Raw genomic sequence first — 24,832 nt, 5'->3', positions numbered from 1 at the left:
AATATTATGTGATGTAATATTAGGCTATGTGATTAAACTTTACTCATACTACATGATTAAACTCATACTGATTAAACTCATACTTAAACTCATACATGATTAAACTCATACGCAATAGTGGAAACAGATGCATGTCATAATACAGTAATGATAGGTGTGAAATTATCAAATGCACTCTATGATGATATTGTGGGTCATTGTGGGTCTGTGATGATACTAATAAGAGTCAGCCATGATCACAGCATCGGTGCAACCAGGACCGAGAGCACAATCAGGGTGAGCGAGGGGTACGGTATCAGTGCAGCCACAGCACGAGCACAACCAAAGGCAGGGTCACAGTGCCACCACAGATATCACCACAATCAGGCACAGCCAGGGTTGCAGCCAGGATCCGGGAAAGCTAGGAAACAAGGGAGTAGGAATGCTCTGGAGAGGCAACGGGATTAGCATAGTGCAGTTCAACGGACGGGGATTTCAACTGACGCAAGAAACTTGTGCTCCAGGAATATACACACTAACGAAACTAGGGTCACTAATCAGCTATTATGGCTTAAATATAAAGTTCAGAGAGTAGTGTTAGTCCCCACTGCTCTCTGACCGCTATAGAAAGTCCCCCAGCAGGTTAAACCTATGTCAGCCTAACTATGGGCAATCAAGCTAAAACAGGAGAAATATGGTCCCTTTTCTTGGTTCCCGTTAGAACACGCGCAGCAGCGTTCTGCACCAGTTGGAGCGACCTAAGTGATTTGTTGGGGCAACCGAATGATAGGGAATTTCAGTAATCTAGCCTAGAGGTGACAAATGCATGTTCTAATTTTTCAACATCTGTCTGGGATAGGATATGTCTAATCAGGATATGACACACGCAGAGCTGCAGACACGATAAAAACATCATATTTCGCTCTGACCGAGACCATGCAACACCTGTGAGCAGCCTGAGTCTGCAGAGACATGCGTCCACAGAGACACGCGTCTGCCTCTATTTTCTGTTTCTAACCAGGACTCAGTTAACCCTTTAGGGACGCACAAAATGCACTTTTCAAATTTAAAAAAATGTATACATTATTAATATTCACTACTTTTATTTAGTTTAATTTTTAAACCAACATCAGTCCTAATCATAAACATAAAATATCCATTTTTTGAACTTAAAACTGTAAAAAAAACCTTAGTCTGCACCTTCTTTCTTGTAAATGTATGAATTTTATCAATTAATTACAAATTACAACTTTTTCTCTCGTAAATTAACACATAAATCTAGTTCTTGCAAATTTCTGAGTTTAATCTTGTAATATTAAGACTTTTTCCGCTCCAAATTATGACTATAATCTTGATTTTTTTATTTATTTTTAACATTGCTCTAATTCTCTGTTGTAATTTTAAACCACAGACTGCAGAAAAAAACACTGAGTATTAAGTCATTCAAATCACAGCAAGGCACTGACATGGTGCACACCACGGACAGCTGCAGCAGCAGACATCAGCTCTGCCCCTGCAGACAGCCCTCTGACCCACTGATGGAAATAAAAGATTTGACCCAGCAGTTTATAAAAAGCCAGAGGGCTGAGTTTGTCTGAACAGGGGCCACAGATCCTCTCCTGCTAGCAGCTGGCACACTTTTAGACAGGTCGTGAAAAGTATAAACATTACAAACATCATTTGATCACAATCATTGACAGTATCCATAATATATACTGTATACGTAATCCAGCCAGAAATGTGATCATATCAATGTGTCCGGAGAAAGATTTAGGCTAAAACATGATGCAGCATCGCTTCCAAGATGATCAAAACATTGTTTGAGACTGTATGTGGCAGACAGCTGGTCTGAGTGAGTGGCAGGAAGGGGAGACCACACACATACACACACACGCACGCACGCACGCACGCACACACACACACACACACACACACACACACACACACACATACACACACTCACACACACACACACACACACACACACACAAACTGACAGAGCAGCTGTAGTTAAAGGAGAGTCTTGTAAATCAGCGCTCCTGTCAGACTGTTGTCTCTTGATAAAATAAGTGAGTGCTGTGCCTTATACAAGCGCTTATACATACAGCTTCACAACTGACACTGAGCTTCTTTGAGTCTTGTGCAACACACCTGCCATGACAGAGCTGTCTCACACACAGAGGTTTCAGCCAGTCACTGCAGAAACACCCTTGAAATGCACTCTGGTTCACAGTAAAAACACCAGAGGCATACTTTACCATTGGGCAAAAGATACAGCTGTATGGGGCCAAAACTTAAAGGGCCCCAGGTATAGATTTCTTATGATATCATATGAAAAATTTTGAAATGAGTCACTGTTCTAACTTATTATACCCTGAAACTTGTAACTTACTTATTACTGTGTTTCAGCGTCAGAGGAAACATTATAGCATACATTCCTGATAGAGACATGGAACTGGTTATGTTGCATATTCAGATTTTACTCAGAAAATATAACAATTTAAATATGATGCATTATTATTTATTCAACTATCCAGTGTGATATTAGAAATCCCAGCTTGAGCAGATATTAACTTAATGTAAGTTTATTGTGCTGATATTGCCTCTCTGTTCACTTAAAGTCAAAATTTGAATGTGGGAATATTATATTCTGGCATTAATACCTTTATTATGCTTCCGTGTTAAATACCATTATGAGAAGCATTATGTTTATGGGTTGTCCATCCATTCTGTCTGTCCCTCCATCTGTCCTCGTATGTCCACTCCATTCTTGTGAATGCAACATCTCAAGAAAACCTAGGGGTTTGTTTTTTTTTTAATTTGGCACAAACGTTCACTTGGACTCAAGGATGAACTGATTAGATGTTACTGGACATAGGTCAAAGGTCAAGGTCCCTGTGGCCTTGCATATGTATCATTCTTGTAAACACATCTCATAAATTCCTGGAGGGAATGTCTTTAAATGTGGCAAAAACATTTACTTTTACTCAAGGATGAACTGATCTGATTTTAGTGGTTAAAGGTCAAGGTCATGCTGACCTTGCATTTATCTCATTCTTTTGACTGCATATCTCAAAAAAACCTTGAGGGATATTTTTCAAATTTGCTTGACTTTGCAGAACCCCAAAGCCCAAGTACTGCACAGTGATAGAGCACTGCACAGTGACGGGGCACTGCACAGTGACAGAGTCCTGCACAGTGACAGAGTCCTGCACAGAGACCAGAGACGGGGCACTGCACAGTGACAGAGTCCTGCACAGTGACAGAGTCCTGCACAGAGACGGGGCACTGCACAGTGACAGAGTCCTGCACAGTGACAGAGTCCTGCACAGTGACAGAGTCCTGCACAGAGACGGGGCACTGCACAGTGACAGGGCACTGCACAGTGACAGAGTCCTGCACAGTGACAGAGTCCTGCACAGAGACGGGGCACTGCACAGTGACAGAGTCCTGCACAGTGACAGAGTCCTGCACAGAGACGGGGCACTGCACACTGACAGGGCACTGCACAGTGACAGAGTCCTGCACAGAGACGGGGCACTGCACAGTGACAGAGTCCTGCACAGTGACAGGGTTTCTTTTTATCAGTATTCCTGGTTAAGTAATGGCTGAAGCTATGGGAACTATCTTTTGTTGTTGTCATTGCAATGCCTGTTTTATTTCATTAGATTAAAAAACAGGGAATCCAGTTTAGAGTGAAGAATAGTGCAGTGAGGTCAATAAGACTTTGTTCAGCAGCTCAGGGAATTTGAAAAGATCTGGATCTTGATCCCAGAAATTGGTCTTTTTCCTGCTTGATTGAATCCATCTGTACAGTTTGTACATGTGTATACTAACAGTTATCTGGCTGGGCTAATGTTTTGATTCAAAGCAGTATGTCTTTTCTATGTTGAATTGTGGGAAAAGGTGTCTGACATATTTATTTTTTGTCCACTTTCTCTTATTTCCTCTGTCCTGCAGCAGTATGGAGGAGTCTGACCTGCTGAAGGAGAGGCTGCAGGCTATCACTGTAAGGCTTAGCTCTGCTCTGCCCTATATCTGCTCAAGTTAAACAATGACATTTTGTAGCTATAACCTAAACGAACCTAAACATTAATTAAAATACATGTAACATGCTGTGCATCAGTTGATGTATGATGTGAATGTTTTGTCACAGTTCTGTACATTGACTCGTGTTTGTCTGTGATGTAACAGGAGAAGCATCGCATTCAGGAAGACATCAGGCAGAAGAAACTGGAACTGGACCAAGAAAAACTCAAACTGCAGCATCTAAAGGTTCCCCTCACTGATTCACACATTGTCTCAGTAGATTTATAAATGTTCTAACACCAGGTGTGAGGTGTGGGCTAAACCGTTTGCATGGATGGGTATGATCTCTTATTAGCATGAATAATCCCTCTGTCCATCTGTTTGTCCACAAATGTTCATAGAATTCTTCCTGTGACGTCACTGATCAGCTGCTGTCATGTGCACTCATTAGTTAAATCACAACAATGAGTACTTTTACATGCAAAAAAGTATCTGTTTTTTGTCCTTAAAAAAACCAAACAAACAAGATATACCTACTACGCTATGTACATGGTTAATAAAAATGAATATGCTGCTAATATTCCTGTTTCCATACAGCTGTGCATACTGTGATTAACGTGCCAGAATAACGCCAAAATATGAAAAAGTAGAACAGCTGGAGCTGCTTATGCCATTTTCTTTCTTTGCATCAAAATATAATTTTTTCACCATTTCTTACTGGTGGCAGACTTATTGGGCTGTGCACATAGCGTGTCTCTTTTTTCTTTCTTCACTGTCTTGAAAAGGTCAGTGATATTTGTGCATATCCAGAACCCTGTTGATATCCAAGTCTTTTATAATGTTTAACCCTTTGAAACCTGTAAAAAAAAAACCAACAACTTTATTATCTGTCAAAAAATGGGAAGAAGGCAAGAAGCAATTTGAGAAGAAAAGACCAGAAATAGCTAATTTGCTTTTTAGTAAAAAAAAGTTAAAAGAAGATCACCTCAAAATTAGCCAGAAAAGAACAGAAAAAAGTAAAGTAAAAAAACAAAAACAAGGAAATGAATTGTTAAGTGCTTAAAAAATCATCAAAACATTATTTTTCAATATATAATTACATATATAATATATAATCAATATATAATTCTAAATTTAGTTTTTATGAACATTTTTCCCTAGCTTATTGTTAATCGTTTTCTAAAACTACTTATTTTTGCGATTTGCAGGGCATTTCTTATCAAGGTGCTAATTGCCTTGTCCCTCATGTTTTTAAATAAATAAGAAACCAATTTGCTCAGAGTTCAGTGGTTTCATTACATGTGAAAGGCATCTGAATGCTGCACAACAAAAGTGACTTATCCAGGTCTCAAAGGGTTAAATGCAGGTGCATTTCTCCTCATGACCAGAAATGTGGGCTTTTCTCATGCATCTCCTGCAAACTGTTGATGGGCAGTTAACAGACAAGATGGAAATGGTAAATGGACTGTACTTGTATTTTGTGTGTATTTTTGGTCTTTTTGAACAACCTAAAGCGCTTTTATAGAACATGTCACATTCATCCATTCACACACACATTCACACACTGGTGGCCGAGGCTACCATACAAGGTACCACCTACTAGGTAGTAACCATTCATATGCATGCACACTGCGATGAGGCAGCTTCTGGGGCAATTTGGGGTTCAGTATCTTGCCCAAGGATAATTCAACATGTTGCCCGGAGGAGCCATGAATCAAACCAATGACCTTCCAATTAGACGACGACCAGCTCCTCCTCAGAGCCACAGCCGCCCCGGTAATGTGTTGCATCGGTGTCTTAATCATAACATGCTACAGTGGGAAAACGGCTTAATTGGGAATATCTTAATGGAATTTACTGTTTATCTGACCCACATTAAACTCAGAATACTATTTTAATGGGAGTTACATGAGAATATTATTGTGCATGTGTATAAACCCAAACTCCAATTAAAGAGATCTTAATGAACATGATTGAAGCTTGTGTTCTGTCCTCTGAAATCATCAGAAAAAATCTCTGAGAGAGCAGTGGCTGCTGCAGGACTCAGCTTCCCACAATGCAACAGACTCCACACAGCGACAGAGCCTTCTGTCTGACCAGCAGCAGACCAGAGCGCTGCAGCTCAACATCCACAGGTACACACACACACACACACACACACACACACACATAAAATACTACCATACAATAAAAGACAGTTAACACATCAATAATCAAATATCAGTTAGCTAAATAAAAGTACCATCCCCACATTTTGCTCATACATGCAGTAGGCAGCATTAGGACCTCTAGTTCCAATGAGGTAAAGTAGCGTGGTTTCTTTTTTCACCAGTTGCCATGGTGAATTGAGGTATCACGCTGAACTCAGGGTGAACATACTCAGAGTTGATTCAACTAATTCAGATCAGCTGTTCTGGAACCAAATACTCAGAATTTCCCATCTCAGAGTAGATCAACTCAGAGTTCAGGGTTTGAACCCCCTTTCTGGAATACCCCCCAGGAAATGCCAGGCAGTATAAAACCTATAGATAGAAAGATAAACATAAATAAATATGTAAAAAAATAAATAAAATGACAATAGTAATAATAAAAGTGAAATACTCAAACAGTAATAAGAGGTAAATGAATATATATATATATATATATGTATATGTAGTAAAACTGTGAAACAGACTACCGTGTATTGACTGTCAGTTACTAAAAAAAAGTTCAATTAAAAGCCAAACTAAAAATATGCGCTGTTGAACTTGACTGTCTCCTCTGTCACATCAGGATAGAGATGGAGGTGGCGTCTCTGGAGAGAGAGGAGTCTGTGATCTCCACCAATGAGAGTTTCATCCTCAACAGACTCAAGGCTGTGGAGAAAAGTCCAGGGGACATCATCAAGGTACACACACACACACACACACACACACACACACACACACACACACACACAGACCTTTATTTTAGTGCTTCTGTTATACCGACTTATATTTTTTCTGTGTCCTCCAGGAGGCCCAGGACAGCTTTGTTCCTGGTAAGTTATGACACCATCCTGATGTTTTAACCCAAATCAGCAGAATATGTGTTTACAGATGTGTTTTTTCTGTCCCACAGAGCCCTTACAAATCACCACAGTGACCCCTGATGTCCCAGAATCCCTCTCCTTACCAGCCGACAAACACTGTGAACCCAGCATACCAAGAAAGAGTGAGCATTCAATACATTCTTGTAAAGTCAGTCAGCACATTGTACTTTGCACATTATGATATAAAAAGCTCACTCATAGTTCTGTAGTTTGATGGTAAAGAACTTAAAGGGACTACTCTGCTAAAACTTGGGTTTTAGTATTAAACACTCACTTGAAATGTGTCTGTTCAGCCCGTAGCTTGCCCCATTGTAGAAGACAGCAGACAGAGTCCACTTGGATTACAGTGGAGACCTAAGCCTCGTTTCCACTGTACTTTATTTACTCATGTTTAAAAAACCTGTGTGCATTTTGGTGGAAAAAGGGTACTGGTTTACCTTTGCACCTTGCTGTCTTGTTGCTAGCCAGGCTGACATCAAACAGAAGCTGTGCATTCTGGTAAAAACATTGTACTACATTGTACAGTACTGTAAATGTACTGAGCTGAGAGGTGATTGTGCTGCAAAAGCATTTTGTTTCTATGGACATTTTGATACTTTTTTTTGTGATCAATTTTTTATTGGTTTTTCCATTTAATTTAAAACAAAACAAACAAACAAACAGATGTGGCAAGCAAGAATTAGACTATAGTAGCAACAGTAACAAAGGAAATATAATGGCAGTGTAGCCCATCCAACAGAAAATGAATAACTAAATAGATACCAAACAATGGCAATACTACCAACCAACCATATCTACAGTATTGAGTGTATGAGAAGGTAAATATAAAGAATGCCACATCTCCTCCCTCCCCCCACCCACCCACCCACCCACAGGACCCAAAGTAAGAGCAAAAGATGACTACAGTAAGGATTTTAGAGTGGAGATTGCATCATCCCAACATGAAACGTTTTTGGGTTTCGCTAAGTGCAAATTAGCTGCCCAGCATTCCATAATGGCTATATCAATAAAATCTAACAGCCAGTTATTTATGGATAACACATGAGGGGGTTTCCATCGACATGCTATCATCCTTTTAGCAGCAGTGAGACCAGCCAGAAAAAGGCGCTTAAGTTTAGCGGATAGGTTCAAACCAGAAAGGTCACTGAGTAATAAGATGGTGGGTGAGTAAGGAATTTGCTTAGGCAATATTGTGGACAGCACACTACAAACATTCTTCCAGAAAACCACAACTCCTGGGCATTTGAACAAGCTGCGTGGAGTGAGATATGACCTGTGGATGAAATTATAATGAATGATTCCGTGGTTGGGGTTTCTGGAAGAAAAGGACAGGTTTTGCCAGATCAAGTGCCAGTCCAAATTATTGTTGACAGATGGGAGGTCCTGCTTCCAAACTCTGTCAAAAGAGAGTGGTTTGTTTGGTGCCTGCATCAAAATGGCATAAACAGTAGAGACCAAAGCCTTACTCCCAGTCAGAGCCTTATAAAAAGGGTGTAAACCTAGTGAGCCATCCCAAGGCACCCCACAAGTGCGCATTGCCGTACGCAACTGAAGATAAAAGAAAAAGGAGGAACCAGGTAAATTAAAGAGTTTCTGAATGTCTAAGAATGAGCGTAGAGCGTAGCCTTCAGCCCCAAAAATATCAGATAATGTAAATACACCATTATTTGCCCAACTAGAAAAATATATAGGGCGCCCTCCCAGCTGGAGACGGGAGTTAAAAAATATGGGTGACTGGAGATACCAATTGGAAGCAACTTTACAAAATTTTTCAGCAGCACTCCAGGTGGAAATTAGCTCAGCGATGATAGCCCCAAACTTCAGCTTAGATTGTTCAATAGAAATATTGGAATAAATAAGATCGGTGGGGCTGGACAATATTTTCCTCAATGGGGCGCCAAGATACGCAAGATGCTGTGTCAAACCAGGTGGAGAGAGGGCGCAACACAAAGGACCAATGATATAGTTGAAAGTTTGGGAGTCCTAAACCACCATTTTTCTTTGGTCTCTGAAGGACAGATAATTTAATTCTGGGTCTTTTACCAGCCCAAATGAATTTAGAGAGTAGTGAGTGAATTTTCTTCCAGTAACCTTTGGGAGGTGCCAGAGGAAGCATAGAACTAACAATATTTATTCGGGAGAGAATATTCATTTTAATCACTGAAATGCGGGAATGAAAAGACAAAGATGAGGAGCTCCACTTTTGAAGGCTAATTTCCACATCAGCAAGTGCTTTCTTATAATTGTTAGTCACTGTGGCTGAGACTGTAGGAAAAATTAAGACTCCTAGATATTTAAATGTCTGTACAACTGGTATGTTTAATGTGGCTACAGTGGTAAGAACCTGCCCAGTGGAAGTGTTCAGAGGTAGTAACGCAGATTTTTCCCAATTGATTTTGTATCCTGAAATCTGGCCAAAGTCCTTGAAAATGTTTAAAAGGTGAGGAAGACTATGAGAAACATTATGGAGGAAAAGAAGAACATCATCTGCATACAAAGATATAAAGTGTTTGGTATTATGTATAGTAATAGGGTTGTGGCTGATTGACTGCCGGACTGCCAGGGCAAGAGGCTCAAGAGATAAAACGAACAACAGAGGTGAGAGGGGACAACCCTGTCGACAACCTCTAGATATGGGAAATTGCCTAGAACAGGTGCTCCCTGTCAATACCATTGCAGTTGGGTCATTATATAGTGTTTGAATCATAGATATGAAGTTATGTCCAAAGCCCATATGATGCAGAACCTGCCACAGAAAATGCCACTCAAGGCGATCAAATGCCTTCTCTGCATCAAGCGACAGAATGGCATTTGAAGAATCTGCGGTGTTAGAGGCTTCTATAATGTGGAGAAGGCGGCGGACATTGTCTGAGGCAAGGCGCTTCTTAATAAAGCCAGTCTGATCCGCGTGAATTAGGGTAGGCAAATATGGTTCCAATCGGGAAGTTAAGACTTTGGCAAATAGCTTAATATCAGCGTTTAGAATTGAAATAGGATGGTAACTCGAACACTCAGAAGGATCCTTACCCTTTTCTAAAAGTAGAGAAATAATAGCAATATTAGTATTCTTAAAGAAAGAACCATTATTAATTGTAGAATGAATCATCTCCAGTAAAAGAGGACCCAATTGAGGCCAGAAGGTCAAATAAAACTCTGGGGGTATACCATCAAGCCCTGGGGATTTATTCTTACTCACACTCACTAGGGCTCACTAGTAAAATGAGCAGAAAATATAATTTATCTCGATTGGAGCAAAGCACAATTTACCTGTGGAAGATTTAGCAGATGATATGTTAGCCAATTGTTCGTTGGATTTAAGTTTCAAAGCCAGTAGATGACTTGGTTGGGCACTGTACAGGTAATCAAGTTGCCTAGTCCTATGAATAAGAAAATCGGATTTGTTCCTGAGTAGTTGATTAAGGTCTTTGATTAACAAGTCTCGTTCGAGAATAAGGTCAGAGGTAGCATTGAGAGACAAAGAACTCTCTAAAGTAGCAATTCTATTCTCTAAATCTACAATATGCTTCCATCTTGTTTTGTTTAGATTAGAGGCAAATCCAATTGTTTTGTCTCTTATGAACCCTTTTACAGCTGACCAGAGTACCCTGGAATCATCAACAGAAGGTCTATTTATTGCTAAAAATTGGTCCAGTTGTTCTTTCATTTCCCTTAGGAAAGATTCATTCTGCAGTAGAGTGGAATTAAACCGCCAACGGGCCGCTCGTTTGGGGCCCGAAGGGATTGCCAGTTTGCCAGATACAGCCCTATGGTCAGAAAGAGACATAGGGAGAAGAGCAAAATCAGAGGCTATTTCCAATAAATGTTTAGAAATGAAAATGAAATCTATACGGGAAAAAGTTCTATGACGTGACGAAAAACAAGAAAACTCCCTTAGAGAGGGGTTAGCTGTCCGCCAGACATCTACTACCGCACAATCGGAAGCCCATTTCCTTAATGCAGAGGAAGCAAGACGTTGGTTTGCCCCCTCCACTACACCAGTTCTATCTAATGATTGTAACCAAACTGCATTAAAGTCGCCTCCTATTATTAGACTAAAATCAGATAAATCCAGCATAAGTTTAGTCAGGTAATCAAAGAAGATCCTATCGAAGGAGTTAGGAGCATAAACAGACACAAAAGCTAGTTTTTTGTCATTTACTAGAGTTTTAATAAAGACTACTCTGCCCTCAGAATCCTTCCCAGAACCTAAAATCGAAAGCTACGTTTAGCAATAATCGCTACTCCTCTGTTTTTTTTTCAAATTTGAGGAGGAAGCAATAACATGATAGAATTTATCCTGGAGTCTGGAGACGTCTCTTTCCAGTAGATGAGTTTCCTGAAGAAGAGCCACGTCTATTTTCATCCTCCATAAAAATCCAGAGTGCTTGTACGTTTATGAGGAATGTTAAATCCCCGCCCGTTCCAAGACAAGAGAGAAACACTAGTCATGGGTATCTGAGCAGAAAAATAGTATCAGAAAAGTGAACCAGAAACAGCCACCACGAGTGAAAAACAGTAAATCTAAAGTTCCATCCCTTGGGTCCTGTCCCACCCAACCATTATCCCACAATCCTGAAACACCCTTACCCACCCACCCAGCCTGCCTTCTTTCCCTTATGAAACCCAGGTAAACCAGTCTCAAACCAAACAGGCTCCCACAACCCACCCTCAAAAAAAAGAGACAGATGGAAAAAAAAGTCCATCCAGAGCCCACCCGCAACCACTCCCCAAAATTGAAGTGACAGTGAGGGATAGTCTAGTAACCGCTTCCTCTCCATAAAAAAAAGGATAACCTATTATATGAGTACCCATTGCATAATAAAGACAGAAAAAAAAGAAAAATTGGGTTCATACTAGTGAAAAAACAGAAAATTGATGCAAAAGAAAACATTAGGCTACAAGCCCCAATTATTAATAAGACTCAAATAGGGTTATACCAAAATCAAGCAAACATAGCTCATAATAGTAATGAAAAAAAAAAAGAAAGAAAAGAGAAAAAAGAAAAAGCATAGCCAAAAAGCTACTATTCATTAGAGAACCATCCGTACTGTAAGTGGACAATGGAAATAATAGTAACCTGCCAGATTAAGATTGCCGCTAAACAAAGCAGATAAATGTTAATGTCAGCACAATAATAAAAAATATAAGTAGAATGCACACAGAAAAAGAGAGAGAGAAAAAAGAAAACTGGCAGGCCTTTCATGACAAAGTTGCCGATAAAACAACTGTAGAAAGTCAGAATGACAGGCACGCCTCCTGAGTGACGTCCCATCAGCTCTGACGCGTCCACCAGGAAGTAAACAAACCAGCGTGTGAGGACTTTGACAGCTCAGTACAGTGGAGTAGACAAGAGCTCAAAACATGAGCCTTACCCCAGTCAGTCAGCGGGACTGTCCTAATCTGGACCAAGAAACTTCTCCGCCTCAGATGGATCACGGAATAGATATTGTTCCGATCCGCGGATGAGTTTGATGACCGCTGGGTAGAGCAAAAACGCCTGGATACTTTTTTTTTAATGACATAGCGGCAGCGTTTGCATCTATTGTACCTTTGTAAATGTCTCTACATCCAAGCTGACAACATAAGCTGTTACCCTGACAGGGGGTTAATGTGAGAGGAAGGGTTCTCTAAGGAGATAACTTTGCAAGTTGGGAACACAACAGAGGATTTGTTCGACTAGTTTGGGATATTTGAAAGGTTTGAGCTCACTAAAAGATACCTTCAAAGTAAGAGGTGCCAGGCAGGTGGTAACATTTAAGGTACTGATCTACCTTTACATTACTGTTTGATTTTAGGGGATTCTGAACATAGGACTGCAGAGAAACTGTCAGCTCTCACATGTGCGTGTGCTTTGGTTTGGCCATACTTCAAGTTTGCTTATTAGAAAATTGCAGAATATTCAGATAGTCCTGGATTGAAGTTAAAAGCCTATTCTCACTCTGAACTCGTCACATATATCTTCTCTGTCAGTGCTTTTGACGTATAAAAGTGATGTCAAAAGCCACCTTCCACGTCTAACCAGAACATGGCTGGACGACGTCCAATAAGTAGGCGTTTCGACATAATCAGTGTTGTTATTATGCACCGGTGGACAGCTAGGCAGCACCGGGTGCATCCGCATGCAATGCCCATGGGTGGCGTCAATTTAGAATGCGGCCAGACGGGACTGGAGTAAAAATGCTGAAGGACAGTATCAAGTAACCATCCGTGACTTTGTTTAACTGTGTAAATAGCTGACACAGAAGGATGCGTGAGAAGTGTTTCAATTGCACTTTTGCCAAATATGGCTTTTTTGAATTGCCTGAAATACCACCTCATGTAAGTGTGAAAACTTTTTTTGCAATAAATGGGATTTTTTTTAGAACTGACGTGTTTCCATTTGGTGTATATTACATTTGCAATTTCAATTTGTGCAATATAAGGGTTAATGGAAACCAGCCTAGTGTTTAGAACCTTGGATAAGGTCTTTGCCAGCCAAAGTGTCCTGGTTTCCATTGAGTACTGCATTTTATTAACTCTGCATTTACTTAATAGTGTTTACATGTGCAAATACCAGACCTGGATACTTCAAAAATTGGCCTTGGAAAATGATCAAATAATTATCTGATGATGAGTGAGATCATAGACTGTATATAAAGATGGACGACACCTCTCCGCTTCCTCCCTCTGTACAAAAGAGAAGCCAATACCCGATACGGCCGCTGCCATGCTGGTGATGTTATTTGGAGCCGGAGTCTGCGCAGTAGCAGTCTCCGCGGTATCAAGTTCCCGCCCATACACCTGTTCGACCACACACACAGCTGTCAATCATGACATACAGCCTTTTTATAGCATCAAGTAACTAAAACCAGTCGTACCCAAAAAATGATCACTTGAACAAACCTCAGCGAGATAACAATTACCTAAAATGACTGAAACCGTCTTTGGGAAAATTTAGTCATTAGTTTGGCACATGTTCCATCCACTCACATGGAGGGTGCGGGCTGATGAATCAGTGTTGTGGGCTTTCAGTTGGGGAGCCGTCATGTCGTCTGTCTTTACAGACAGCCTGTGATTGAGGCTGCAGCTCCTCTGTAGGAGCTGTAAGCATGCACTGCTGGTAAAACCTGCCTGAGGATTAAATGTTTCTTACTCTCACTGAAGATTGAAGTTTGAGGATTTGGTGGATGTAAAGTTGTTATATGTTGTTTAATTAAAATAACAAAAAGGAACCTGCACAAGAGAGCAGCAGCTGAAGCCGCAGGATGTGAGATTTGGTTAACATATACTGGCATTAATATGGACTGTGTCTGTCTGTCTTCTGTGTCTCAGCTCTGTTTGCCATGGAGATTAATGTGACTAAAAACCTGCTGACTGGGAAGAGCACGGTGCTGTCCACTGCAGCAGTTCCTCCTGACGAGGTACACCAACACACCGGCCACAAGGTTTACGACGACGGCAGGAAGTGTGTTTATGCCTTGAATTCGCCAGAGGTAATTTCATTCATTGAAATGATGAATCAATAATAACACTGATAATAACATTTTGTTTATGTGGCAATTTTCAAAACAATCTTAAAACAGGATTTTAAATGAAAAACAACATCAATATAGCAAAAGGGATTGCGCAATACTGAGTAGAAATTAAATGTTGCAGGGGATAGGGTCTTGGCAGTTCATGACATTTTTATGCCTCCGTGCCAGTGATAGCACTGGCTGGAGGCATCATGTTTTTGGGTTGTCCAACTGTCTGCCTTATTCTTGTGAATGCAATATCCTTAACACAAATGTTCATTTGGACTCAAGTATGAAGGATGAACTCTTTTTTCCGTACACAAACAGAGCATGGCATAGCATGGCTCATGCTTTGTTTTGCTTTGTGCATATGTCACATTGTGGTATAAATAGGCAGAGGAAGGGAGAGCAAGACAAACTTACTTTTTGAAAGCTCAATGAGTCTTGTTTATTCCCTTTAACTAACACAGGGGATTTTTGAAATGTTCACGCCAAAAAAAAACAAAAAAAAAAAACAATAACAAACTGACCGAAATACTAAATCGGAAAGCTTGAGGCTCCAGTATAAATAATATAGGTTTATAGAAACTTGCAGAAAGAGGGCATATCTCCACCTGACTTGGTGGAGTTGGACATAAGCCTGCTTCCATCAATAAATGGATTCTCCCCAGTGCTTGTATAGTGAGACAAGGACAGTAGTCACATTAAATGGCCTCAGGAAACAATAACTGTAGCTCCACTAAACTGTGCATGGAAACATACTGACTAGGGTAGCATGTCTGATTTCAATAGGAAATCTATTTTTGGACCCTGATGGCAAATGCATAATCACCGTTTAAGTTTTAAACATAGATTGAGGGACTGCTAGCAGAGTTTTGTCATCAGATCTGAGGTTGAGTACTGGCATGTGTGGTGTGCTGGAGCCAGAGCATGGAGTGCTTTCAACATTATGACTTCCTTTTTACCATTTTCATTTGAATGTTTTCTCCTAATAATGATATTTTTTTCTCCTTTTAGGGGTCACATGATCAGAGCTGTGTGTCTGAGCTGTCAGCCAGCGAGGTAGAACAGCTGCTGAGAAGCGCCACAGTGCATCGCCAAGGAAACCACCAAAATTACCTCCAGAATCACAACAGGAGGGAGGAGCATTGCTTCTACAACCACCATAATGACAGAGACAAAGTGCAGGGCTTGGACCTGAGAAACCAGCGAGGATACTCTGCTGACCATCTCATCAGAAACAACGTCACAGAGAGAGACTTCAGCTACAGGGGGAACTGGCAGAGGAAACCAGGGCCAGAGAGTCGCTATGGTCACCAAGAAATCCATTACAGAGAGCAGAAAGAAAGAAACAACCAGAGTAACCTGAGGGAAGGTCATCAGCCTGGAAACCACCAGGGGTTGGGACATCACTATGGCAACCTGACAGATGGTCACAGCTCATACCAGGTGAGAAACTGTCACAGTGTTCAGGCAGATTGGCCTATTAGCCACCCCAGCTGCAACATCATCAGAAGCAACAGTGTGCTAAATGGAGGCAGAGCCAATGGCTGCTCTCCTCCCAGATCACATGACCAGGAAGTAGTATCTCCCTACCAGTCACAGCTCTGCTACACTCCAGCCAATTATATTCCTCTGAGTGATTACATCAATGTGGACGAAGAAGAACTTTATTGTTACAGCCCACCCTCATATGACAGCCACCATCGAACACAACCCACCACTCTGTACACTGGCTTTGCCCACTCCGACAGAGCGCCCTCCCCCCTCTACGGAGACAACACCCCTTACACCATCCTCAATGCCATGGAGACCACCGAGCCAATCACAGCCATCTTCATGGGCTTCCAGACGGCGCAGGATGACAGCGGGCAGGGTCAGGAGTTTGAGGGCTCCCTGAAGGCAGAGCTCGTCATCATCGAGGACAACGAATACATCAGCGACGGCAACAGCACGAAGGAGAAGAAATGCAACATCCAGCATGGAGACAGTAGTTATCAAACAGCCAATGGAAGCATTGGACATGTGGAGGGAACTGGAGATAAACGGATGGAGCGACGGCTGGGACCAGGTATCAGAAAAATCCAGAAAAAACACAAACACTGCTGTACCGTCTGCTAACAGGACTAACTAATGCATGAGTGTCCAACTCAGTAACCAGCTGCATCAGTCTGCTAACCTCACCACTAACTGCACAACAGCTGAGCTGCTGCTACACACTGACAACAGGCTGGAGGTTCAAACTCAAACATGAAATCAACATCGGAGACCATTTCATTCCATGCATGGCAAATTACTTTGCTGACATTTTTGTAAGAATAATTATAATTATTTGTGAAGCACTTATCAAGAGCACATCACAAAGTCTTCTGCAAAAAACACATAAAAACTAGAACTGTCAAATTAATCAAATTTGGTTTTTTTTACAGTTCCATTATTTTGCATTTCAAAACTGTTTTGAAGTCCATATGAACAAGCAGGGTTCCCATGGTCAATTTCACAAACACAAGAGAGACAAGAGTCGAGGAATCAGTCTGATAGCTGCACCTGTGTGCTCTTTCACACGTGGGAGCAATTTCAAGACTGTTTTGGAACCCCAATATGCAAAAATATATTCAAATACAGCAGGCAGAAAAAATACTAAACTGCATCTTAAACTGTGTCTTTTTTGCCCCAAACTACATGGGACTAGCATGGGACTGTGAAATGGCCACGCCCCTTTTCCTTGCCAAAATTTATCCTAACTTTGGAGCATTATTTGGCTCTTTCCTGAGAAGCTAATATGATAGGTCCCCTAATTTGATATGATACCAGTATCATCATTCACGCTTTAAAACAGAGCCTGGTAGAAGGTAGAAGGTAGATTTATTAGTCATTTTTTAAACAAAAAAAAACTAAATTTCATTTGTCCTTGATCCTGCTACATCTTTGGAGTTGATTAAAATCAGCAGCTACTATGAAGATTCCATCTGGTTCTTTGGGCATGTTGCTGCTGATGGCAACATTCAATTCCTGCAGTGCATGTTTTGAATTAGCATATGAGTCTTATGGCTCCCAACAAGGTCCGTCTATCCAGTGCTACAGCTTGATCCACAACAAAACAACAGCCTGCTAAAGATAGGAATGTCGCCCAAGATCGCCCATGATTAACGGAACTTTAAAAAACCTGCACCCTGATAAAAACACAACATAGTGGATGACAGGTCCAACATACACAGGACTTTCATGTGGGAGTCCAGTGTTTGCTTCCTGTCTTAATGTCATGTCTTTTTCTACACCTTACTATTTGCCTCCTTTCCCTAATCCCAACCTTTTATGCCAGCATGTGTGTTTGGTGACGTCCCAGTGTTGGGAGCCATGTGCTGTAGTTGCCTAAACATAAGCACATGCAACATCATCCCACCATCTGCTTGTGTTGACATCATGGTAGCAGCATTCCTGAAGCATGAATCATGTTGTGTGAAGGGATTAGCTGAAGCTATGCAGTAGAGGACTTGTGCCTCCTTAAAAATGGAACTACACATGGTGGAGGTGGACACTATGGAGAAAATCAAATATATCAATATTTTGGACCAAATACCTTGATATCCATACTGTGACGTTGTAGAATTGACTGTTGGTGCTTTTACAAAATCATCCGTGATGTGGATATAATGACTAAGTGGGTAATAATAGAACAGCAAGAGCAGTCTGGTAAGTTCAAGAAATGAAATCACTTTACTGTGATGCAGCCTGTACGACCAGAAGACAACACAGTATTACCATATTCAAATCTAAGATATCTCATCTCATGTCAACATATCGATATATTACCCAGCCCTAACACATCGGGACCAGCAGCACTGTGATCTGCTGCTTGTTTTTTGTCCTACTCCGTTCCCCATACAGTTTGTTAATAGTGAAGACAATGAAGCTTTTACTAAAACACAACTGCCATGCTCACTGCTCTCTGTCAAAGTATTTACAGCAGTCATCTCATTTTTATAACCAGTTACAGTGGGGAATTAAAGGGAAGCAGGAGATGACCCAAATATGTACTATACATCTGCTTAGTGTTTGTGGGGTGTGGGGGTGGGGGTATCAGTGGGTGAAATCCGATGCTGAACTAAATCATAAAGCCTTCCTGTAGGTATCACCACAGGGGTTCATGTTAACCCCTTGCATCAGGCATAAATCTGGCTTTACCCATGAAGAGAGCTCCACTAATATACTGTATATTTATGCTTTGAATGAAAGGAGGTCAGTTACAGTGGTGAACCCACAGGGAATATCAGCAACTCTGCAGCTCTTCTGAGGTTTTTGATCTCTTTTAAGCCATATCTTTTAGAGGAACATTTCAACTTCTAACTCAACTGAAAACTTAAACTGTTTGGCTCAGTCCCCCCTCTTTATTCATCCTTGTTTCCAGCAGCAGCAGAGAGCTCTGTTAAAGCTACTGTACTCTGCTGGACCAGCAGACAGACACAGTTAGAGACTAGCTGGTGATCATGTGCTGAGTTTCCACAAAGCAGGTGGGTTCACTTCAGTTCAGCTTGGTACGCATTTTTTCTTTGCATTTCCATTGTGAAAAGTGGTGAATGCAGAAACCCTCTATTTATAAATATCCCAAAGAGAGAGACTCTCAGGCCAGCCTTTTCCTTTTTGTTCTGAAAATGTTGGCACGCAAGCCCTTTCTGTGAATGATAAACAATGTGCGGAGTTCACTTTGTATTACTGGCAGACAGGGACATACAGCGAGTGCTGCTGGGCGAAGCAACAAGTGGCAACAACCCTGCCCACATGCAGGAGTACAGTCTGCAGTGGAAACACTAAACAGATCTAGGGTCTAGTAACATGTTTATAGGTGTTATTTTTGGTTCCAAAAGTACTGTATCAAAAGCTTTTGACCAAAACAGGATTGCTAATCACCTCTTACTTTGCTCCATGTCTGTCTGATATGCAAATACACAATTGTTTGCTAAAGTGTTAGCATAAATAACGTTACAGGGTGATAATATTTCAAATCTGGCAGCTTGTCAAGGAAATATTCTGCCACCTTGTGGCCGAAAAAATCACGAGTAATTCAGCTAAAAAGCAGAATCCACCCAGACATTCATCATCTGAGGATCAAACATGCACTCCTTGTACACCTGAATGTAAAACTAAAACATTGAATTTTTGTCCTTGGAAGAGAACATTTACTATGAGTCAACCTTAGTAAGTTACAGTGAATGTCATCATTGCACATTGATACATTTCACAAACCATCTGCAGCATAATGCACTTCTGTGCTTTCTAAATGAATATCCATACTCAAATCATACATGTTTGATCACATGCACATCTAGAGTGCGATATGACATGACTCACTATAAATAGTACGAAAATGTTTTCATTGTTTTTTGTTTATTTCTTTTAAGTGATTGTGCACTTCCAGATAATGACAAGGATCTGTGTAAATGTGTCTATCAGATAAAGCCATTCCATGTGAACAGCAGTAGAGCTGCCCCCCTCTGGCTCCCTCTGCTGGTGCAAAACAGTTCATCATGATGAGTAGCTACAGTAACTCAGAGTAGAGACGATGAAATGTATATATGGTTCAAGTAAAAACTTTTATATGGCATTTCACAAGTTCACAAGTTTTTTCTTCAAGTACGCACTGTGCATTGCACTGTACTGTGTTCCTTATTACACTGGTCTCTGCTGTAGATTTGAGAGAGAAGTAGTGGTGCACAGAAAAATGAAAGTAAATTGAAGGATTTTAACCCTTTCAAACCTGGAGCAATACCCGTTTTTTTCAGATTTCAGATGCCTTTCACAAGTATTCAAAGCTTTGATTCATGAGCTAATTAGTTAAATTCCTTTAAAAAACATGGTAAAAAAAAAAAAGAAGCAATGAGCAACTTGGCAAAAAATGTCCCACGAATGCAAGGACAAAGTATAGAAAAGCATTTTTTTTTCATTTAGCCATGGAGAACACTATTTAAAATTGTCATAATTATATATTTAAAGTTATTTGAGGGGGGTAGGAGTTAGAGGTTAGGGTTGGGGGGGGTATAATTAATAAATTGTATGTACTTCTTATTAATTTCTGGGTAATTTCTTCTTAATTTGCCTTGTCCCTATGTTTGTCAAAGAAATCAAGTCAATTCGCCTAGGTTACAAAGGGTTAATAGACTAAAACAGCTTGATGTTATCCCACTATCAAATCAAATTAGAATAAAAACTGGGATGTTTATAAAATGTTGTCTGATGTATGATGCAGCTTCTATTTTGGTTTCTACAAATAAAAAAATAGGATTAACACAGTGTCAATGACAGAGATTATATTTCCAAATTATTACATGACATAATGTAGACTAAAACCCTTTGTTAAAATCTGGAACCACTTTGTCGGTATAACATGGTACAAATAGATCAATTTATTGTTTAAAATTATATATTTTACGGTCTCACAGTTATTTCATAATAATAATACCATAATGATTTTTGTTTTTGTTTGTTATAACTTTCATTAACCTTTTTATCTACTGATATGTGTCACAGTTTCATACTAACTTCAGATGTATGAACTCTAAATGTTTGTGTACAGTCTGTCAGATGACGAGCATGTATAATTACAACACTAATAAACTTTTGTTACTGTTTGATTTAAACAGTGTTTTGTGCCTGTGCTGTTGGAACTCATCACAGCACTGTGTGTGTGTGTGTGTGTGTGTGTGTGTGTGTATGATTGTTTGTCACATTAATCCCGTTTGATGTGAATTAGCTCAGATGTCCCACAGAGTCACGCTGGATATCAGTCTATGTTAGTTCATATTGACACTGATGTCAGTTCATTTTACCACTGTGTGTGTGTGTGTGTGTATGTGTATGTGTGTGTGTGTGTGTGTGTGTGTGTGTGTATACACACAGGATGTGTCCTGTAGCTGACAGCATCAGGTCTAATGACATTAATGACAGGACTTGTATCATTGGCACTGACAGGCAGACAACATTCATTTGTCATTGATTACAATGGTACCTTTGTGTGTGGCTGCAGGACATGATCAGTCCACAGTTAACATCAACACACACTCTACCACCTCCAGGCACCTCAGAGACTAAAGAAAACTCATGGTCCACTTACTTGCTTGTTGGTGGATTTGTTTCATAAGCTACGGTTTCTACAACAAGAATGAAAGGTAAGACCAAAAAAGGTTTAAAAAAAGATCTCAATGAGTCTTTTCCCTGGTTAAATAAAGGATATATATAAAACAGTGGATAGTTTGAGTATCTACAGTTCCAAAACAACTGAACAAATGTATGCTGATGAAAACCATGGGAGGTGGTAAAAAGCTCAAGATCTGACATAAACATCCAAAGCTAAGGTTCCAAAGTTTATTTCAAATGAATATCATGTTTGTGTGACAGGACACTTGTTTGTGGCTAGATAAAAACCAGAGTGCATTGTAATATTTCCACGCAGTTCGCAATTTTGAACTTGTGAGATACTTCCGCTTCAACAGTACTTTCGGTATTAGATCGTGACACCAAAAGCCAGCTTTTGCATCAGCCTGAAAAATGACTGGACAGTATCATGGGAGAATGCCGCTGGACAGAATGAGTCGTGGTGTTATTATATGCCAGGGTACGGCCAGACAGCACCTGCCACATCTGCATGATATGTGTACGGATGGTGTCAGTCAAGGATGCGGACAGGACCTGTCATGTCCATCAAACGCAGCAAGACAGCGTCAGGTTGAAATGCTACTAATTATGTTATAAAAGGAGCATCAGGGCACCTATAAGGCAGGAGGGAAGGGTGGTGGATGGGTCCAACAAACCACAGACTTTCATGTTGGAGTCTGGTGTTCACTTCCCATCCAAATGTGATTTTTTTTTCTACACCTCATCATGTGCCTCCTTCCCTTAATCCAAACATCCACACCAGCATGTGTGTTTATTGATGTGTGCTGTTGTTGCTTAAACATAACCTTGTGCAGCATCATCCCACCATGTGCTTGCGCTGACATCACGATACTTAGAGAGTTACATGTAGATGCGCAAGTCCACTGAAAACCGGCAACATTTCACAACTTGGGATGAGAACGTGTTGCTTAGTAACATGCCTCAATTGAACATGAATGTGTGTAAATGAAGAGAGAGAGAAGAAGTGTCCAAGTGACCTACTTGATCAGCTTAACTAGGGGCTGGTTCAAGGCAAGGCTGCGCCAGCCCTAACTATAAGCTTTATCAAAGAGGAAAGTCTTTTGTCTGCCTCACCGAAACTGGAAGATGGTTCCATAGAAGAGGAGCCTGACAGCTGAAGGCTCTGGCTCCTCAGATCTTTGTAAGACAGGAGAGTGATTTTAAATTCAACTCTAGGTTTGTCTTTGCTCTGAAGCACAAAAGGGAATGACTTTTTGTTGTCTTTTTCACTCAGAATAGCAGCTGCATTGTAGTTTTCTTGTTGTCATGTCTATTTATGGAAACAGCTACATTCATAAGCATGGTGTGTCTCAAAGTGAAGCATTTTAGTATGTGACATTTGTGAAGTGTAACTCAACAAAATCCTTTCTGTATTAACCATTTTATATCAGTCAGTGTGAAATCACAGCCGCCTGGTGTAAAGCTGCACTGATGATGTACTGTGTGTGTGTTGTGTGTGTCAGGTACAGACAAGGAGTGAAGAAGAGGAGGGGATCCATCTGACATGCAGAAGCCTTTAGCTCCTTATTCATCACCTGCTGCTCAGCTTCCACTACTGACTTCATATCTCAAAAACGTTTTATTTCTATTGGTCACAAGTGGGATTATTTTCCCAGGTTGAAGTTTTGGCATAATTGCAGTATTGTGTTGCAGTATTATGTTTGTTATTAGACCCATATTCTTCCATTTTCCAATGATTCTGTTACACCCACTGTCTCGGCCAGACAGACTGACAGAGATGTTGGATCTTCTTTTACTTCTGTTGATGCTTTGTTCAGTGTAACCTTCATACTGCACTCTTGTCTTAGTTTGTTATGACCAAACATTAGATTCTTTGTCCTGTTATTGATGGAAATGCTGGAGCATCAGTGGTATTACTGTTAGCTGATGCCTATAGGGTGTTGTTAGTAAAAGTAATTTGTGATTCTCATTTTGGCAGTGCAACCTTAGCAATAGTGATGCACTTTGGGGAAATGACATTCGCCACCATAAACCATGGCTCTATTTCTGTTTGCTGAGTACTTTGTATTTTGTTGCTTTTCATTTGTAAAATAAATCATTGGTCATTTCTTCTCTCAAAAGAAAAATGGTCAAAAATAAGCCATTAAAGGACAATATTCTTGTAGCAAACACAACATTATATATCTGAAAGTATCAGGTCTCCTCTGTATTTAGACTCTCACATCCCTCACATTTTTTTGGGGGGGGGGGGCTCCTCCCCTGAAACTCTACAACAGGGAAAATGTTATTAAGAAGTAGCTTAGTAAGAACTGCTGCATGATAAATAAATACTATCAATTCTAATTCTTTCTGTTGGATAACTGTGGAAAGCACGATAACCACCTTCATCATAAAGTGTTATTATGTGGTAATATGACAGATGTGTGCTCAGTTCAGGTCTGGTATACTCCCTCTCCACATGGAAACAGGACATTGGGTGGGCACTGGTATAGAAGACAGACTCTGTTATTCATGTGATCTCAATAAAATAGAAAATAAAGTTCATTTTGCATTGTATAGCCTATATTATGATTTTAGATTGCAGTTATTTAACAAAGTTGAAGTAAAAGAGATAAGGTAGGATACAGATCTGTTAGCTTAGTTGTTTGACTTAATAGAACAAGCATGGACTAAAAGAAAGACGGCACTGTCTCTGTCTGGAAGTGATATTTCCTGTTATTATTTCTGTGGCTGTTTAATTAATAAATTAATAAATAATTTTACTTTCTGAGACAACTTTCTCAAACAATGTATACGATACAATATCACATTGTAACTGATGAAACAGGTTTTGTTTTGTTATTTGCAAAATTGAATATGTTATTTATTGATAGTGTACTGGAAGCTACAGTTGAAATGTCTTTTACTTCTGTTGTATAGGTGTCATATAATTCTGTGTGGGATGGGCATGTAAATGACATCATTCACTCATATAAATTTGATGTATCAGTAGTCATTTAATGATGCCACAACCTCTGACCTTATGCCTTAACTTTACTTGCTCCAGTTAAAGAGATGCTAGAGAATGACTGGTATGTGTAAGGTCCTTGGTGGAAAAACTTGTTCTATTTAGACATCAGGATAACTTACA

General features: G+C 40.3%; 1 protein-coding gene across 2 annotated transcripts; it reads left to right on the top strand.

Moving 5' to 3' along the window:
• Window positions 1–3,727: 3,727 nt before the first annotated feature.
• palmda (palmdelphin a) lies at window positions 3,728–24,802 on the top strand. Of its 2 annotated transcripts, XM_088085077.1 has the most exons (9): window positions 3,728–3,988; window positions 4,174–4,254; window positions 6,016–6,143; window positions 6,781–6,895; window positions 7,003–7,027; window positions 7,108–7,200; window positions 14,390–14,550; window positions 15,589–16,642; window positions 23,205–24,802. In XM_088085077.1, exons 1-9 carry the CDS (start codon window positions 3,866–3,868, stop codon window positions 23,219–23,221), a joined length of 1,797 nt encoding a protein of 598 aa, XP_087941203.1. In that variant the 5' UTR covers window positions 3,728–3,865; the 3' UTR covers window positions 23,222–24,802. The 2 variants fall into 2 exon arrangements, with proteins under 2 accessions (XP_087941203.1, XP_087941202.1); XM_088085076.1 differs by lacking the exon at window positions 23,205–24,802 and having other exon boundaries at window positions 3,730–3,988; window positions 15,589–21,225.
• Window positions 24,803–24,832: the final 30 nt, after the last annotated feature.

This window comes from Plectropomus leopardus, chromosome 12 (assembly GCF_026936395.1).
Source record: "Plectropomus leopardus strain MGB_pleo_1.0 chromosome 12, ASM2693639v1, whole genome shotgun sequence".
Taxonomy (NCBI): Eukaryota; Metazoa; Chordata; class Actinopteri; order Perciformes; family Serranidae; genus Plectropomus; species Plectropomus leopardus.
The sequence above is the reverse complement of the archived record's forward strand: the minus strand, read 5'-3'. Positions and strand labels throughout refer to the sequence as shown.

What these genes read in the sequence shown, in the direction of transcription:
- palmda (XM_088085076.1), top strand. Translation starts at nt 3,866, where the DNA reads ATGTTGAATTGTGGGAAAAGGTGTCTGACATATTTATTTTTTGTCCAC. An exon ending in CTGCAGCTCAACATCCACAG is followed by an intron (nt 6,144 to 6,780) that starts GTACACACACAC and finishes CTGTCACATCAG; the next exon opens with GATAGAGATGGAGGTGGCGT. An exon ending in ACCCAGCATACCAAGAAAGA is followed by an intron (nt 7,201 to 14,389) that starts GTGAGCATTCAA and finishes TCTGTGTCTCAG; the next exon opens with CTCTGTTTGCCATGGAGATT.